We start from the raw sequence: 19,000 nt of genomic DNA, 5'->3' as shown, positions 1-19,000 counted from the left end.
AAACACATGATCTAAAAAGAAATATTCGTATAAACCTGTGGTCTCTATAAGCATGCCCCTTGAGGAGGGAAACTCCCTGAAAACACAGGCTGCTACCAATACTGTTGAAATGCTTTAAAAATGCCACCAAACTATATAGCCACTGATGCTGAAATGTGATAATTTAATGCAGAAGAAGCAGAGTCACATGGTAACCAAGCAACAAACAGTCAGGGCTTTAAGACCTTCACATGTTATATTTTAATGAACAGGAAGCTGTTGTATTTGGAAGGGAGGTGTGAGGTCACATTTTAACTTCCAGCATTCTGTAAACTGCTGTATGCTTGCAGTCTTGCATTCCGGGGCCCCAGCCCTGCCTGCCTTTCTTTTGATTTTGGTTCATTTCTTTAGTGGCCTAGGGCAGCACTGGGCTCAAAACAAAACATAAGTTATATAACTACTATAGCTATAGAAAACAATGTTCCTACAGACACCTGCACATTCCAGACTTGGCAATATAACATTTTGGGCTGTGAACTGCAAAGTGTTACTTAGTAGGTAATTCAAGATAGTCTGCAGGGTGCCATGTGGAGACTTTCATGGAGTTGGGGGACATTTAAATAAATCAGGTTCTGAGCAGACATTTCATTTTGTTGCCTGTAATGATAATGGCAGTGGCTAACACCTACACAATTCCATTGTCACCCAGGTATTACAGCTAAACACTTGGCATGCATTATTCAAGTCCTTCTACAATTTCACAAAATAAATGCTACTTTTTATTCCCATTTTATAGAAATGTAAATCTGGGTTTAAGAGAGCAGGGGGAAAAAGGACTTGCCAGAGGACAGTTACTAAATATTGGGACTGAATGTGGCTGAGATCTTAGAATTCATGGCAGCATTAACATTTAAAAATACTAAGAGGCTGTCATATCTGTTTCCCTGGAGATTTTCAGAAATAACCTAGACATTTGTCTGGAATAATTTCAGTAGAGTTCAATTTAAGGAAAGAGATAAGATATTGTCGCTAACTTACTTTCAGCCATATAGTTATATATAAAGATATCTACATCTAAAGATATCTATCTGTACTTAGAAATTTGTATAGTTATAGCTGATATGTGACTATTCATGTAGTGACACACATACATACAAAAACAAAACCTTAGTTGTATTTTCTTCTTTGCTTTACCAAATAACACCTAACAGTATATAACTATATACTGCTAGTTAGCCATCTTACTACCTACCACAGTTTCAAGAAGTTCTCACCTCTCTCAATAAAAGAATGCTTTCTAAGTTGGTGTTGCACTGACAGGTTACTCAACAAAAGCATAATTTGAAAAGCAACATTGTAAATCCATAAACCAAATTGGCTTATATTTTCTTTATGAGTCTGATAAATCAAGCATTGTATTTGTCTTTAATTAATCACAGTATTTGTCATGTTGCCAATGTGTTTATATATATATATATAAGCTTTTATAGCTCCAAATTTACTTGTTTGTAATGGCCACTTCATGGTGGAGAATTTGAGAATTATGGATATTCAAATTATTCCATCATATTCTGTAATGTTGACTGTGGTAAGATCTCTGAGCTATAGTTGGATGAGCCATTGGGAATTCATGGTATGATGACATAGGAGAACAGCTCGTAAGAAATTGTTGATAACAGCTGATTTCCCCCTGGAACATTCCAATATTCTTAAGGTCATGATGATAAGCTACCACATGTAGCTACTATTATAGATTTCATCTCAGTTATGCCCTGGAGACTCATGAACTGGGGGGTGGTTGCCAGGTAAAGGGCTTTTGGAAAATTATTGGGTCCTGAACCTCTTAGTAATACTATTAAAACCACTTGAGAAATGGTGTCAAGCTATATGGCCACTGATATTGAAATGTGATAAACTTAATGTAGAAAGAACATAGTATGACCAAAAATGAGTGTAAAGCATGAAACAAATTATCTCTGATCTTATCAGGTGTGGTGACTTATGACTGCAATCTCAGCAGTGAAGAGGCCAACATAGGCAGGCTACACAAGTTCGAGGTCATCCAGGACTACATAGTAAATTCCAGGTTATATTAAGACCTTGTCTCAAACAAAATACAAATAAGAAAAGCCAAACATCAACATTACCACTAAAAACCACTGACCTTCCTTCATGGGTTCAATGTATGAAGGTATCATTGGGAAGCAGGGTCACTGGGGGTGTGTCTTGAAAAGACATACCTTGTCTGTCTGTTTTCTGTTTATTTCTCCTCTCCTTTATTTTCCTTTCTCCCTCCTTCCCTCTCCTTCCTGGAAAATATGAATGGTGAGGTAGCTTCACTGTTTCACATGCTCAGACTACCACAATATTCTGCCTTACAAAAGCCCTATATAAATGACGTAAGTTCAAATATGTCTGAAATTCTGAGCCAAAATACATATTTCCTTCTTTTAACATCTCTCAGGAATAAGTTGTAGTAAAACAAAAAAAAAAACAAAACTGACTAGTATACTTATTGTTCCACACAGAATCTAGAATTGCAGTTATACTAGAAATTAAGTTTTCATTCATAATTGCTTCACAAAAACAATATACCTAGGAATAAACTTAACTAAGTATGTAAAAGACTACCACAATGACAACTATAAGCCACTGAATTAAAAAGTGGAAGAAGACACCAGCAGCTAGAAGGGCCTTCCACGCTCATAGACAGTTACGATTAATGTATGACAATGGCTATATTACTGAAACTACAGACACAGTGCAGTTCTCATCAAATTTCCAATAACATTCTTCTCAGAACTAGAAAACCAACCCTAAAATTCAGATGGAAGCACTAGATGGCTCAAATAACTAGTAATCCATATTAGAATGGGACGTGTTGGAGGAAGGCAATCCTTGAACTCAAATTGTATAGCAATAAAAATAACATAGTGCTGGTACAAAAACAGACTAGTAAACTGATAGACTAGAATAGAAGACCAATAAATAAACCAACACAGTTACAGCCACCAAATTTCTGACAATGCTGACACAAACAGAATAGCCAATCTCTTTCACAAGAGGTATGGGAAAACTAGGGTTGAACATGTGAAACTAAATCTATATCTCTCACCCTGTATAAAAATGAATTCAAAATGGATCAAAGATCTTTATGAAGATCTGAAAATCTGAAGCTTCTATAGGAAAACATGGGTAACACACATAAAGATATAGGCTAGAATTTTCAGGATGGGATTCAATAGCACAGGAAATAATTTCAAGAACTGACAAATGAGATTACTTGGAATTGACAGCTTCCTGCATAGTGAAGGGAACAATCAGCACAGTGAAGAGATATCCTACATAAGACTACTACATACCAGACAGGGGGTTCAAATGAAGAATATGAAAAGAACTTGAAAAATTAAACACCAAAACCCCAAATTATATAATCAATAAATGGGTTAATGATCTGAATTGATCATTCTCAAAAGTAGAATATAAATGGCCAATAAATATTTGAAAAAATGTTCAATATCTTAGCCATCAGAGAAATGCAAACAAAAACCTCCCTGAGATTTTATTTTAGTTTGGATGAAATTTTCAGTTAGAAAGAAAATAAGTGGCAGAAAATTTCTATAAAGGATGTGAGGAAAGAGAAACCTTGATACACTGTTGATAGTATATCCACTGTAGAAATCAGTGTGGAGTTTTCCCCAAAATCTAAAAATAGAACTGCTATGCCCTAGCTATACCCATCCTGAAACTTTATCCAAAGAACTGTAAATCAACATTCCACAGATACTTACACATCCCTGTTTACTGCAACACTATTCATAACCATTGACATTAAACCAAAGTAGATGTTCAGAAACAAATACGTGGACAGAAAAAATGTGGTACTTATGAAATTTTATGTAACCATAAAAGAATCAAATCATGACATTTTCTAGGAAATCACTGTGTGAAGTGAAATAAACCAGTCTCAGAAAGATAATACCACATAATTACTCATATGCAGAACCTACATGTAAAATTATATATGTGTATATGTATATATATGTGTTAGTAGGTCATGAAACTAGAAATGGCATTATGAAAGGGGAGAAAGAGATCTTATAGGAAATGGAAGGTAGAGAAGATAATGGATTTTATGTAAGTAGAGATCAGAATGGGGAACACACTGGGGGATGAAAGGGATCTGGACATAGTGGGAGAATGGCCACAGGGGAAGGCAGTGGACCAGGTGAAAGGTTGAGTGAAATGATAGATACACATGAAGATATGATGAAATCCAATACTTTGAATGTAACCTAATAAATATACAGTGAATAAATACATAAGAAATTAAATTTTTTATTAATTTATCCACTTGGCAGTATCTAGGAATTCTAAATACTTTTCTAAAATGATATATTTTTGACTTTATTCAGATGTTTCAAACCTTCTGAGATAGAAGTGATGAGAGAGCTTGTCTTATGCCTTACTTGAATGTGCTTCAGGTGTGTGAATATTGGTATGAGAGGTGGAACTTGTTTTTACTTGTTGAACTCTGTTATAGAATTCAGTCCATTGCAATTTAGAATACTCAGGAAGAAGTTTCTATAGGACATTAGTAACCTTCTCTCAAATTTCTCAGATTCAAATTTACATTTCCACAGAGTATTAATCATAGCAAAGATCAAAAGCACCTATTTGGTGGCTTAGTACTGGGATTAAAAAGCATTGCAGGGCTGAAGCGATGCCTTGGTGGTTAAGGTGCTTGCCTGTAAAGCCAAAGGACCCAGGTTTGATTCCCCAGGAACCATGTTAAGCCAGATAGATGCACAAGGTGGCACATGCATTTGGGTTCATTTGCAGATGCTAGAGGCCATGGTGTACCCATTCTCTCTTTGCCTCTTTCTCTCTCTCAAATAAATACATAAAAATAAAATATTAGAAAAGCTTTCCAAACTTACTAAATTCTAATCTGAAGAATTATAAAAACAATGTACTAAGCTCAGCAACATAGTGTGTTACATCTTTGTTGTCAGGGGAACATTCTTAGGTGGGGAGGATCCTAAGTAGGCAGAAGTTCTGTCATACTTAAGTAGTACCTGGGGCAGCCCTATGGTTGGTTAACAAAGTGAATTTTCTCAAGATGAACACATCGATGGTTAAAGGGCAGGGAATTTTTAACACAGCAGGCAACTGAGCTGAAGGGTGAAAGTTCTATAAGAAAGGACCAGAGTGATGAAGCACTGTTCTGGAATGGGGAATGTGGGAAGGACTGGGAGGACATTCCTTTGGGTTCACTATATTCCTGGTATAGGGGAGGCAGGAAGAATGTGAGTCCTTAGCTTCCCAAGTTGAAGCTCTTGGAACAGTGGCTAACATGCTCTGCAACCAGTGGTTGAAAGCAAGTGGGCACTCATGTTTAAGCGCAGTAGGTTGTGCTTCTGATTTTCCTTTTTCTGATAAAAGTGAAGGGAGAAGCCTGGGAGGGAAAAGTAATTACAGGAACAAGGCTTCAGCCTACATTATTTTTCTGAAGTTAGTTTGAGGTTTTTCCTAACCTAGAGTTAATGTAGGTTTTGGCATTCTGGGAAGTCAGTACCACAAAGCTGCTTAGGCTCAAGGCAGCTCAGCTTGACCACACGTATCAATTCACATACAGTAAATTAAAATATACTTTGGAGGCGAGAGTGAGGCACAATACACAGATCTGAACACTTTTAATCTCCCAGAAAATGGGATTTCTGTGTTTATAGCTCCCAGAATAGTATAATTGTTACATGATATTTGATGACAGCACTGAGAAACTCAGCCACCATCTACAGACTAAATTTACTAACTAGTTCCTTCTTTTTGCTACCTCTGCTTGGTGAAAGGTCACTTTTGTTTCCATCAAATTTATTCATTAAGATAATAGAAATAATAAAATTAGCCTAGCTGGATGTACAACCTCAATTTGATTTAAAATCTACATGTTAATCCTGAATGATTTTGGTTGGTTTCAGCAAGAATTATATATAGGTGTGTGTGTGTATGTATGTATATATATGTGTGTGTGTGTGTGTGTGTGTGTGTGTGTATGTTCATATAGAGAGTCTCATGGGCTATATTTTGGTGAGAGATCAAAGGTGATAGTACAATAAAATGTTACTGCCAAGCAATGAGATGAAAATGTACATGTCCCATATATTGAAGTAATCTGTTAGTGCATATGGGCATCATATGGGCCACATAAACCAAGCATATTTTCACCACTTTGGAATCTTCAACTCTAACATTTTAGGTGTAAATATATTACCTTGGCACAGTGACATTACTGTAGGTAAGTGTGCTAGGTTGTTGACAGTTAAAGACCTTAGAAATTTTAGTAACATTGTCTTCCCTTGGTTGAAATAAGGAATAAATTATGTTCTACAAAGACCCTCAGCTCTATAGGTAGAGCTCAATTGTGTATCAACCATGCAAATATTACTTCTAAGTTTCTTCTGAAAACACTTAAAATGAATACATTCCATATCTACTCTAGACATTCAATTTTAGTCTCCTGGTTGGTCAGTAGGATGGTTAGAATCTTAAGAATCAAGGGGTCTGGTTATTTATATATCCCATTACTGCATCTATTTTTCCCACCTGCTCATAAAATTCCGGGCTTGACTTGTAACTGAGAGCCATAACCGAGAAAGTGTGTATCAAAGCACATTTGTTTTTGACTATAAATAATGATCATTCAATTCAGAAGATCATGGAAATTGGTGATGAAAAGCATCATCTGAAGCCCAAGTCATCATTCTCATACAAAGAAGCAACTGGGCATGATGATGCACACTTGCAATCCCAGCACTCAAGACTCCAAGGTAGAAGGACTCTGTAAGTTTAACACATGCTGTCTCAAAAGCAGAACAAAACCAAAAGAAACAAAACAACACAATGAGAGAGCAGCTGCTGCCACCAGCAACATATTGCACCCCTTCACCCCCACCTTCCCCCACCCCCGCAAGGCTCAGAGTTCACCAATGCTTACTTAACACTTCTCCCTCATTAGGCATGAAAGGAAAGATGTCCTTTAAGCTAGTAAAGCTCATCATGTGAATGCAGTTACATTAGCTGAGTTCCAGGAAACTGTCTTCCTCAGTCACTTGGAGGGATTTAGATTTTAAAATACCAGAGCTCTCCATTAAAACACTTCACAATTCCAGGGCTTGAAACTGGAAGATGTGCAAACACACAAGAGCCCCGAGGTCAGAACTATTAAATGTTTCAAAGGAGCTGCTGGAGAGAGCGTTCTGTGCTAGTGCTGGTCCCCATCGACAGTGGGGGTGCACGCATTCTTACATTTTCTGTCTTGACAAGAGATGCTTCTACAATAGCTTCCCAAATGTCAGAGTTTACAAAACATCTTTAGGAAACTATGTCAAGTACTGATTTTTAATGGTTAAACAAGAAACTTTGCCGGGTATGTGGAGTCTCAACATGTCCTAAAGGGCTACTAATGTCCTGTCAAAGTCTCTCTTGGGACTAGATACAGGTGATAATTGCCCTATCAGTCTAATGTATTATCCATAGTGATAAGAAAGATCAAAATCTTGAAGAACTGATTTTCCTACCATGGCCTTAACTCTAAATTTTTCTATAACATATCAAATCATATGGAACTCAATTAATATATACAATTATAACTCATAATTCAATAAGGCTAAAAATTTTTATGTCACCATGGAGAACCAGGAGAACCCAAGAGATCCAGGTGAATATATATGGGCAAATTTGACACTATAATAATATTCATAATGAGAACATACCAGCAATTCTCTGGGTGCTTGGAGAAGGTGTGATGTGACAGAAAGACTGAAAGAGTACACAGAGCAAGGAAGCCTCGGCCTGGCCTGGGCCCAGCCTTGTCGTTCACTAGCTGTGTGACATTGAACAATTTCCTCTGCTTCCTTACATCTTGGTTTCCCCTTTACAATATGTAACAGGTCTCACTTTGATCGCTGAACTTTCCAGCTTCTGGCGTGCACCGTGCTCAGCTCTTTATACCTCCCCCAGCCCCTTGGAAAGTCTTCTGCATAAATTGGAGTGATTCTAATGTGGTCTTGGAAACAGAGGGATGTGTTGCGCCTGGGCTTTTCTTTCACACATCAGGGCATAAACAAGATTAAATGTTGAGAACAAAACATCGGCATGACAGCTGCGAGCTAAAGCAAGAAAACAAAAACAAAACACCCCAAGACAAAACGAAAAACAAACCCAAAGTTGTGAGTGCTGGCTGCTTACAGCTGATGGCAAGTGCCACTGGACCAAGAGAGAACTGCATCAGGGTTTCATGCAGTGCACCTCACATTTAGACTGGCTGCCCCCTCTGCCTCTGCTTATCACTCTTGGAAAGGGGACAATCACATGGCATGCAGAGAGAGAAGAAAACGACAAGAAGATGGCAAAAGGGCAAGTCAGGATCTGCTCCTTACCTCCTCCGCATGACTCTGAGCACTTGGTGAAGCCCTCATACTCCCAGTCATACAGCTCATCCACGTCCTGCAGGCCACCCAAGAGTCTGCCTGTGTCCTCTGCATTGAACTCAGGAATTTCCTCATTGCACGGTCCTGCGTAACAGGCACGTTGGGACGCTGGCTTGGGTCCTTCACACTCATCAACCGGCAGGTCTGCCACTGACTGTGAGAAAGACAGGAGCACCTGGCATCTGACTATTCGCACCTGGGTCCCCACGCCACAGGTTACCGAGCAGGCCGACCAAGCCTCTGGGATGAACCTGCAGTTGGCAAGCAGACAAGAGGACAGGATGAGAAGCCCCAGGCGGGAGGCCGTGGGGGTTGCAATGGGCTGCATTGCACCTGCCTCTAGCGTCCAGAGCTGTCCCAAACTATGCTGGGGCTCTTCCACCCTGTTCTGGGGTGGCAGCTTCACTTTAGATCATGAGCTCACTGGCCACTGGTGTTGATTGCTTGCTTCGTGAGTGTCATGTGAACTCCCAGCCGCAGACCACCTGCTTCCTGGCCCTTCGGCACCCACAGGGGCAGCTCTCCAGAGCAGGCTGTTGGGATCTCCTCACTCTACATCCCTGCACTTGTGCCTCTTGCAGGATGCTGGCTGTTCTTACAGCCGACTAATGCTGACCTAAAAACTATAACAAAATAAGCCCTTAGAGATATTTAAAGATTTTTTTGTTGTTTGGATCTCATATTTTGTAACTTTCCTTGCTTTTGTTGCTTAATGTGCTTCCCAAGATTTATTTATATATATACTTTTTTTTTTTAAGTTTCCAAGAATGGCACAGTCTTATTCCTCACACATTCTTTGAATTAGTCTGAACTCCAAGTCTTTTTATATCACACAGAAAGCCACAGCACAAATTTAAATCCACAGGCATGTTACAATAAATGAGAGGTTCTGCAATCATAGAAGTTTCTTCAACATTCTCCCCCACAACCCCCTGAAAGAAGATGCACTGGTAAGAACTTGGTTTTTCTCAAATTCCCCAAAAGTATTTCACCCAGATTAATCAACCATGTTATGACCTTGAAGGACCCAGGGGAAAAAGCTTAGAGGGAAACATAAACATTTTCAAAAACTTAGCATAATAATTTGGAGAAAGAACGTTGGGATAATTAAAAAATTTTTTTCCTCTAATGATCTCGTTGCTTTCTCATAGGGAGTTGTGCTGAAGAGGCAGACAAACCTGCCTTTTTAACCTTGACTTTGGCAGGAAAGGAGAAGAACTGATGAGGGGGCTACAGCATTAAATCTCAGCAAGTGCTAACGGCTCGTATCTGGTTCAGGGAAGCTGAAATGTTAACAGCAAACAGATCCAACTTTCGCACAACAGAGATGCTTCCTGGGCTTGAGCCTGAGCTTTGAGTGGAACAGAAGTGATGTGCTCGGGAGAGTCAGCCTTGCCCAGAGCACACACGTTACTCAGACACAGTAAGAGGTCCTTCCAGAAGGCCCTGACTGCAGTACCTTTGAGAGGATGCCACTAGGAGAGGTTGAATGTCATCAAGCAATCATCAGAAAGGTTGATGAGATGGAATGGCCGCCTAAGATTATCCCCATGAATAGTTCAACTTAATCTCACCAATCCATCTTATTTTTGGCTTCATTATTGATACTGAGGGGAAAAGAGTATACTATAACCTTAAAAGCCTTCTTCCTTTAAATATGTATTCAAAATCACTTTTTGGGGGGGCTAGAGAGATGGCTCAGCAGTTAAGGCATTTTTCTATAAAGACTAACGACCTGGGATCGAGACCCCAGTATCCACAGAAGGCAGATGCACAAGGTGTTGCATGCATTTGGAGTCTGCAGTGGCTAGAGGCCCTGGTGCACCCATACTTTCTCTCTCTCTTTCTCTGTTTCTGTGTATCTCTCTGCTTGCAAATAAATAAAATTATAAAATATCACTTTCTCTCATCACACATTCACACATGCCTGCCTAGCTCCCAGAATAAGAATCATGATATATACACAGCACTGCACTTTACAACACCAATGTGTGAATAAGGTAAATGTCTATTAAAACATTTTGTACATACGGAAGGAATGAAAGCAGATGATTAGCTTGCTATTTTTGACAATGGAACAATAAATAGTGCTCTTTGAAAACATAGCACCAAAGTTTGGTTTTGAATGAAAAAGATAGCAAGATCTGAGAAAGTACCCTATTAATGTTTCCTATGTGGTAAGGGTGATTGTTGGGTCTCCTATAATCACTTCCTTCAGTGACAATTCCAAGAGAACAAGCCAGCAGTTTCTGTAAAGGCATAGATAGGGAATAGTCCAGATTCTGCAGGCTGTGTAGTCTCTGTTGCAACTTTTCAACTTTACCATTGTTGCATGAAATAAGTAAATCAATGAATGAGTCTGTCTATCAACAAATCTTTAGCTACAAAAACAGGGTTGGGTGGGGGCAGAATAGTGATGGGAAGCACTAGATTTGGCCTTTGGGCCATTGTTCTACCATTTCTGCAATAAAATAACACATTTGGTAGAGAGGTTAAGTACACTGAGATTCATAATTCTCAAATTAACTTTATGTCTAGGTGTCCATCTTTTTCCATATATTTAAACTTATAAAACTCAGGATAGCCAACTTGGTTTGCTTGTGTTTTATTGCCAATGTGATTTAGCTGCAGAATACACATAGGTGATTTGTATTCCAGATACAATAGATGACGCACAAACTGGAGCCTCAGCTTTCTTTGCCTGGAAGATCAATGACTTTTGCATTTGATCTCTTTCCAGAACCAGAAAGCATATAAAGTAGTATGTAGAAAACATACTACAGAAGCCCCATGAGATTGCAGCAATGGTTAAAATGTTTATTTGAAGCAGCATATCCCAATGAAAAAAATAAACATATATGCATATATGTGTGCATCTGTAGAGAGTCTTTTACTGTCTGGACTTTTAGATTCAACAGTAGAAACACAATAAACATCTGCTTTATGTTTCCCAAATGAGAGTCTTATCAAATGCAAAATAGCCTCACTGGCATAGCTTCCAACTTGCTATCCTTGGGTCTTTGTCAGGTTCACACTAATTAAAAACAATTTGATTTTTTTTTAAAATTTTTATTAACATTTTCCATGATTATAAAATATATCCCATGGTAATTACCTCCCTCCCCACCCCCACACTTTCCCGTTTGAAATTCCATTCTCCATCATATTACCTCCCCATTACAATCATTGTAATTACATATATACAATATCAACCTATTAAGTATCCTCCTCCCTTCCTTTCTCCACCCTTTATGTCTCCTTTTCAACTTACTGGCCTCTGCTACTAAGTATTTTCATTCTCACGCAGAAGCCCAGTCATCTGTAGCTAGGATCCACATATGAGAGAGAACATGTGGCGCTTGGCTTTCTGGGCCTGGGTTACCTGACTTAGTATAATACTTTCCAGGTCCATCCATTTTTCTGCAAATTTCATAACTTCATTTTTCTTTACCGCTGAGTAGAACTCCATTGTATAAATGTACCACATCTTCATTATCCACTCATCTGTTGTGGGACATCTAGGCTGGTTCCATTTCCCAGCTATTATAAATTGAGCAGCAATAAACATGGTTGAGCATGTACTTCTAAGGAAATGAGATGAGTCCTTTGGATATATGCTTAGGAGCGCTATAGCTGGGTCATATGGTAGATCAATCTCTAGCTGTTTTAGGAACCTCCACACTGTTTTCCACAATGGCTGGACCAGATTGCATTCCCACCAGCAGTGCAGAAGGGTTCCTTTTTTTTTTTTTTTAAATTTAATTTATTAGTTTTCATTTCAGTGAATACAGGCAGTTTGGTACCATTATTTAGGCTCATCTGTGATCTACCCCCTCCCATTAGACCCTCCTTGTTAATGAAAATGGGTCGTGCATTGTGGAGATAGCCCCCAGTTATTAGTATGATAAATGTCTCTGCAAATCATGACCCAACATGTAACTCTGACATTCTTTCCGCGTGTCTAGTGCCAGAAGGCGATACATAGGCGACTGGGGGAAATGACCAGAAGGGTTCCTTTTTTTCCACATCCCCGCCAACATTATGATCATTTGTTTTCATGATGGTGGCCAATCTGACAGGAGTGAGATGGAATCTCAATGTAGTTTTAATCTGCATTTCCCTGATGACTAGTGACGTAGAACATTTTTTTAGATGCTTATATGCCATTTGTATTTCTTCCTTTGAGAACTCTCTATTTAGCTCCATAGCCCATTTTTTGATTGGCTTGTTTGATTCCTTATTATTTAACTTTTTGAGTTCTTTGTATATCCTAGATATTAATCCTCTATCAGATATATAGCTGGCGAAGATTTTTTCCCATTCTGTAGGTTGCCTCTTTGCTTTTTTCACTGTGTCCTTTGCGGTGCAAAATCTTTGTAATTTCATTAGGTCCCAGTGGTTAATCTGTGGTTTTATTGCCTGAGCAATTGGGGTTGTATTCAGAAAGTCTTTGCCAAGACCAATATGTTGAAGGGTTTCCCCTACTTTTTCCTCTAGCAGTTTCAAAGTTTCCGGTCTGATGTTAAGGTCTTTAATCCATTTGGACTTAATTCTTGTGCATGGCGAGAGAGAAGAATCTATTTTCATCCTTCTGCAGATATTTATCCAGTTTTCAAAACACCATTTGCTGAAGAGGCTGTCTCTTCTCCAATGAGTATTTTTGGCATTTTTATCGAATATCAGGTGGCTATAGCTACTTGGGCTTACATCTGGGTCCTCTATTCTGTTCCACTGATCTACATGTCTGTTTTTGTGCCAGTACCATGCTGTTTTTGTTACTATGGCTCTGTAGTATAGGTTAAAATCAGGTATGGTGATACCACCAGCCTCTTTTTTGTTGCTCAGTATTATTTTAAATATTCGAGGTTTTTTGTGATTCCAAATGAATTTTTGGATTGTTTTTTCTATTTCCATGAAGAAAGCCTTTGGAATTTTGATAGGGATTGCATTAAATGTGTAGATTGCTTTAGGTAAGATTGCCATTTTCACAATATTGATTCTTCCAATCCAGGAACAAGTGATGTTTCTCCACTTTCTAGTGTCTTCTGCAATTTCTCGCTTGAGTGTTTTAAAGTTCTCATTGTATAGATTCTTTACTTCCTTGGTTAGGTTTATTCCAAGGTATTTTATTTTTTTTGATGCAATTGTGAATGGGAGTGATTCTCTGATTTCATCCTCTGTGTGTTTGTTGTTAGCATATATAAAGGCTACTGATTTCTGTGTATTTATTTTGTATCCTGCTACATTGCTGTAGGTTTTGATCAGCTCTAACAGCTTGCTAGTAGAGTCTTTAGGGTCCTTTATGTATAGAATCATGTCATCTGCAAATAATGATAACTTGATTTCTTCTTTTCCAATTTGTATCCCTTTTATGTGTGTCTCTTGCCTTATTGCTATGGCTAAGACTTCCAAAACTATATTAAATAGAAGTGGGGACAGTGGACACCCTTGTCTTGTTCCTGATTTTAGTGGAAAAGCTTCCAGTTTTTCCCCATTTAGTAATATGTTGGCTGTAGGCTTGTCATAAATAGCCTTTATTATATTGAGATATGTACCTTCTATTCCCAGTCTCTGTAGGACTTTTATCATGAAGGGATGTTGGATTTTGTCAAATGCTTTCTCTGCATCTAATGAGATGATCATGTGATTTTTGTCCTTCAACCCGTTTATGTAATGTATTACATTTATAGATTTGCGTATGTTGAACCATCCCTGCAACTCTGGGATAAAGCCTACTTGGTCAGGGTGAATGATCTTTTTCATATACTCTTGTATTCTGTTTGCCAATATTTTGTTGAGAATTTTTGCATCTATGTTCATGAGGGAGATTGGTCTGTAATTTTCTTTTTTTGTTCTATCTTTGCCTGGTTTTGGTATCAGGGTGATGCTGGCCGCATAGAAGGAGTTTGGTAGAATTCCTTCTTTTTCTATTTCCTGGAAAAGCTTAAGAAGCAATGGTGTTAGCTCTTCCTTAAAAGTCTGGTAAAATTCAGCAGTGAATCCATCCGGGCCTGGGCTTTTTTTAGTTGGGAGATTATTGATAACTGTTCGGATCTCCATGTTTGTTATAGGTCTATTTAAGTGATTAATCTCATTTTGATTTAATTTAGGTAGGTCATATAGATCAAGGAAATCATCCATTTCTTTCAGATTTTCATACTTTGTGGAGTATATGCTTTTATAGTATGTCCCTATGATTTTTTGAATTTCTCTGGAATCTGTTGTGATGTTACGTTGTTCATCTCTGATTTTATTAATTTGTGTCTCTTCTCTCTTTCTTTTGGTCAGATTTGCTAAGGGTTTATCAATCTTGTTTATCCTTTCAAAGAACCAACTCTTTGTTTCATTAATTCTTTGGATTGTTCTTTTTGTTTCTATTTCATTAATTTCTGCCCTAATCTTTATTATTTCTTCCCGTCTACTAATTTTTGGTTTGCCTTGTTCTTCTTTTTCCAAGGCTTTAAGGCGAAGCATTAGGTCGTTTACTTGCGACCTTTCTAATTTCTTAAAACTTTTTTTTTTTTAATTTATTTATTTGAGAGCAACAGACACAGAGAGAAAGACAGATAGAGAGAGAGAGAGAAAGTGGGCGCGCCAGGGCTTCCAGCCTCTGCAAACGAACTCCAGACGCGTGCGCCCCCTTGTGCATCTGGCTAACGTGGGACCTGGGGAACCGAGCCTTGAACCGGGGTCCTTAGGCTTCACAGGCAAGTGCTTAACCACTAAGCCATCTCTCCAGCCCTCTAATTTCTTAATATAGGCACTTAAGGCTATAAATTTACCTCTTAGAACTGCCTTCATTGTGTCCCAGAGATTTTGGTATGTTGTGTTCTCATTATCATTTGACTCTATAAATTTTTTGATTTCCTTTTTGATTTCTTCATTGACCCACTCATCATTTAGTAGTGTATTGTTTAGTTTCCATGATTTTGTGTATGCTCTATAGCCTTTCTTGCTACTGATTTGTAGTTTAATTCCATTGTGGTCAGATAGAATGCAAGGAATTATTTCAATTTTCCTGAATTTGTTAAGATTTGCTTTGTGTCCTAATATATGGTCTATTTTAGAGAATGTTCCATGTGCTGCTGAAAAGAATGTATATTCTGCAGCCTTTGGATGAAATGTCCTGTATATATCTGTTAGGTCCATTCCTTCTATGACCTCATTTAGTCCAGATGCCTCTCTGTTTATTCTTTCCCTGGATGACCTGTCAGTTGATGAGAGTGGGGTGTTAAAGTCACCCACCACCACTGTGTTTGGTGTTATCTGTGACCTTAGTTCTAATAGTGTTTGTTTGACGAATTTGGGAGCCCCCATGTTAGGTGCATATATGTTTAGGATTGTAATGTCCTCCTGTTGGAGTGTGCCCTTAATCAATATAAAGTGACCTTCCTTATCTTTCTTGACTAACGTCGGACTAAAGTCTACCCTGTCTGATATTAGGATAGCAACCCCTGCTTGTTTTCTAGGCCCATTTGCTTGAAACACTGTCTTCCAACCTTTCACCCTAAGATAATGTCTATCCTTTGTAGAAAGGTGAGTTTCTTGGAGACAACAAATTGTAGGATCCTGCTTTTTAACCCAGTCTGCAAATCTATGTCTTTTCGTTGGGGCATTGAGACCGTTGATATTAAGAGATATTATTGAAAGGTGTGTATTTATGTTTGCCATTTTTGTGTGTGTGTATGTGTGTGTTACTGGTTCTACCTGTGCTCTCTTCTGTTAACTGGTATTTGAGTATAGCTTGTTTTTTCTAGGTTCCTTATATGTGTGCTTTTCCTTTTGTTCAGCATGGAGGATTCTATCAAGTATTTTCTGTAGAGCTGGTTTTGTCTTCAAATACTCCTTTAACCTGCTTTTGTCATGGAATGTCTTTATTTCTCCATCTATTTGAATGGATAACTTTGCAGGATAAAGTAACCTTGGTTGACAGTTGTTATCTTTCAGAACTTGGAATATATCACTCCAAGCCCTTCTGGCTTTAAAAGTTTGTTTTGAATAATCTGCTGTAATCCTGATGGGCTTGCTTTTGTAGGTAACTTGATTTTTGTCTCTAACTGCTTTCAATATTTTTTCTTTGGTGTGTGTGTTTGGAAGTTTGATTATAATATGGCGAGGAGAGGTTCTTTCTGGGTTTTGTCTGCCTGGGGTTCTAAAGGCTTCCTGTATCTGTATTGGCACCTCTTTCCCAATTTGGGGGAAATTTTCCTCTATGATTTTGTTGAAGATGCCTACTATGCCTCTGGAGTGGAGTTCTTCTCCTTCTACTATGCCCTGAATTCTTATATTGGATCTTTTCATAGTGTTCCGAATATCTTGAAATTCCCACTCATACTTTTCTATAAGTTTGTCTTTCTCTTTGTTGGACTGCATTAGGTCTGCCACCTGGTCTTCTAGCTTAGATATTCTGTCCTCTCCCTCATCCATCCTACTGGTGAGATTTTCTACAGAGTTTTTTATTTCATTAACTGTGTTCTTCATTGCTAGTAATTCTGACTGGTTTTTCTTTATTAGTTCTATTTCCCTATTTATGTCTTGTATTGCCTTCTTTATTTCATTAAATTGGTGTCCTGCCTCTTCTTTGATTCCTTTGATTTCCTCTTTGATTTCCTCTTTGATTTCTTCTTTGATTGTTTTCATGTGTTCTTTGACCTCTTTGAACATATTTATAATTATTCTTTTGAACTCTTTCTCAGGCATTTCCTCTAACTCTTTCTCACTGGAGGACATTTCTGATGAATTAATACTTTTAGGTGGATTTATATCGTCTTGCTTTTTAGTGTTTCTTGTGTTATAATGTATATATTTTTGCATCTTGGATTAAGTTAATGCTTGGATTTTCTAGCTAGCTGTGTATTCTTAGCTGTATCAATTGATTTGATGTAATATATTTTCAGGGTAGGACCTTAAGGTATTAGGTGTGGCTCTTAAGACTCTCAGAGTATCTACAAAGATGTTCTTAGGGGTTGAGTTTCCCTGCTATAGGAGTATTCAAGCAGGCTGAGTGGAATAAAATACAGGTAGATTCTAAAATTTAACTAAACACTGTACACATTCAATCAAAAACAGCCCCGAGTATGTATGCAAGAGTAGTTATTATAATGACCAGATCCTCTATCAACAAAGAGGTTTAGATTTCTGGTCTGTTGAGGGATCCAAGTCAGCTTGTGACCAAGTGAGACCCTTCCCTGGTGCAATCCCAGTTACCTTGGGTGATTTTGGTCTCAGTCAAGTTGCTGCCTGGGTCGTCGGGCTGCTGTTCTGATTTCTGGAGCTGGGCACTTGCTTTTCCTACGGGGCAAACCGAGCCACTGCTGCTGCCTCTGCTGCTGCCGTAGCTCCCACCGCCGAGCCACCACCGCTGCTGAAGCTGCTGCTGCCGTGTCCACCGCTGCTGCTCCCCCCGAAGCCGCTGCTGCGGGATCTGCCACCGCTGCCGCTCCTGGGTCCGCTGCTGCTGGGGCCGCTGGTACCGGTGCTGGGGCCGCTGAAGTTGCTGCCGAACTCTGCTCCTGCTTGGGTTCCGCTGTCAGCCCAAGTTCGTGGCCGGGTCCCGGGCCGCTGCTGTGTTCGCTGGAGCTGGGTTCAGGTGTTGGGGGAGGGGAGGGAGCTGCGGCTGGTCTGGTTGTCTCGCTGCTCCACGTGTTCTTCTACCTCACGGTCTTCTCCTCCGCTGCTCGCTGCCGCTCTCCCCTCATGTTTTCCGAGTTGCGGAGAGCGCGGTGTGAGGGGAAAATCCCGCACCTGGCTTTTCCTGCGGCTCGAGCCGAGAGTCTGGCGGCTTTCTGCTGCGCCGTGGCTGCAGCGATTGGCCGAGCTGCCGGAGCCGCTTTTCCTGCCTGTGCAGGCTCTGGATGCTCTATAACTCTTCTACTTCTCCGCTGCCACCTCAATTTCCTATACACCTAACTTTTTAGTAAAAGTGTGTATTTTGCTGAGTTTTTTTGGTCTTTTTCCCCCCTAGGCTGCTTTGGCGTGGTACCTACGCCGCCATCTTAACCGGAAGTCAACAATTTGATTTTTAAATGTTGCTGTCTCTTAGCAGTCAGCTTAATTTCTCCAGTGCATACCCTGAATGACATAGCACATTCTCTCTTGTTGAAGGCAGGAGATTATATTACAAAGGAAAAATATCTGATAGTGCAAATGGCTAAATGAGTAATCACTGATTCTCTTATGAAGCATGTCCCCATATCCCTAGATCTCCTAACCCTGTATTTACTATCTTGAGTTTTCTGGTCACAAGCGGGAAAGAAGCAAGGTCATTGAGAGGGCAGCAAGTTAGGGGGCTTAAATGTAATGTTCAGAAATTTCATCCTGAACATCACTTGCTGAGCTAGAATCTTTACAGTGTATCCTATAAAATGAATTGCTATCACCTTTGTTTTGTTTTCTTATGTCTGTATATTCATCATTTTGATGTGCAAATATACAACGAAAAGGTTCTTATTGAAATTTATTTGGCCAATTTAAAATTTCCTTTTATGGGATGGAGAGATGGCTCCATGGTTAAGACACTTGCCTGTAAG

At 39.1% G+C, this 19,000-nt stretch overlaps 1 protein-coding gene across 2 annotated transcripts in view; it reads right to left on the bottom strand.

The window, feature by feature from the left end:
- Adamtsl1 (ADAMTS like 1) overlaps positions 1 to 19,000 on the bottom strand; it is a 403,127-nt gene that overhangs the window by 169,802 nt on the left and 214,325 nt on the right. For both annotated transcript variants that reach the window (XM_045150329.1, XM_004658427.2), the window contains exon 14: positions 8,421 to 8,722. In XM_045150329.1, coding sequence (XP_045006264.1) covers positions 8,421 to 8,722 — 302 coding nt within the window. The remainder of the gene's footprint in view (positions 1 to 8,420; positions 8,723 to 19,000) is intronic.

The sequence above is a fragment of the Jaculus jaculus genome, chromosome 1 (genome assembly GCF_020740685.1).
Source record: "Jaculus jaculus isolate mJacJac1 chromosome 1, mJacJac1.mat.Y.cur, whole genome shotgun sequence".
Taxonomy (NCBI): domain Eukaryota; kingdom Metazoa; phylum Chordata; class Mammalia; order Rodentia; family Dipodidae; genus Jaculus; species Jaculus jaculus.
Note: the sequence above shows the minus strand (reverse complement) of the source record. Positions and strands in the feature narration are given on the sequence as shown.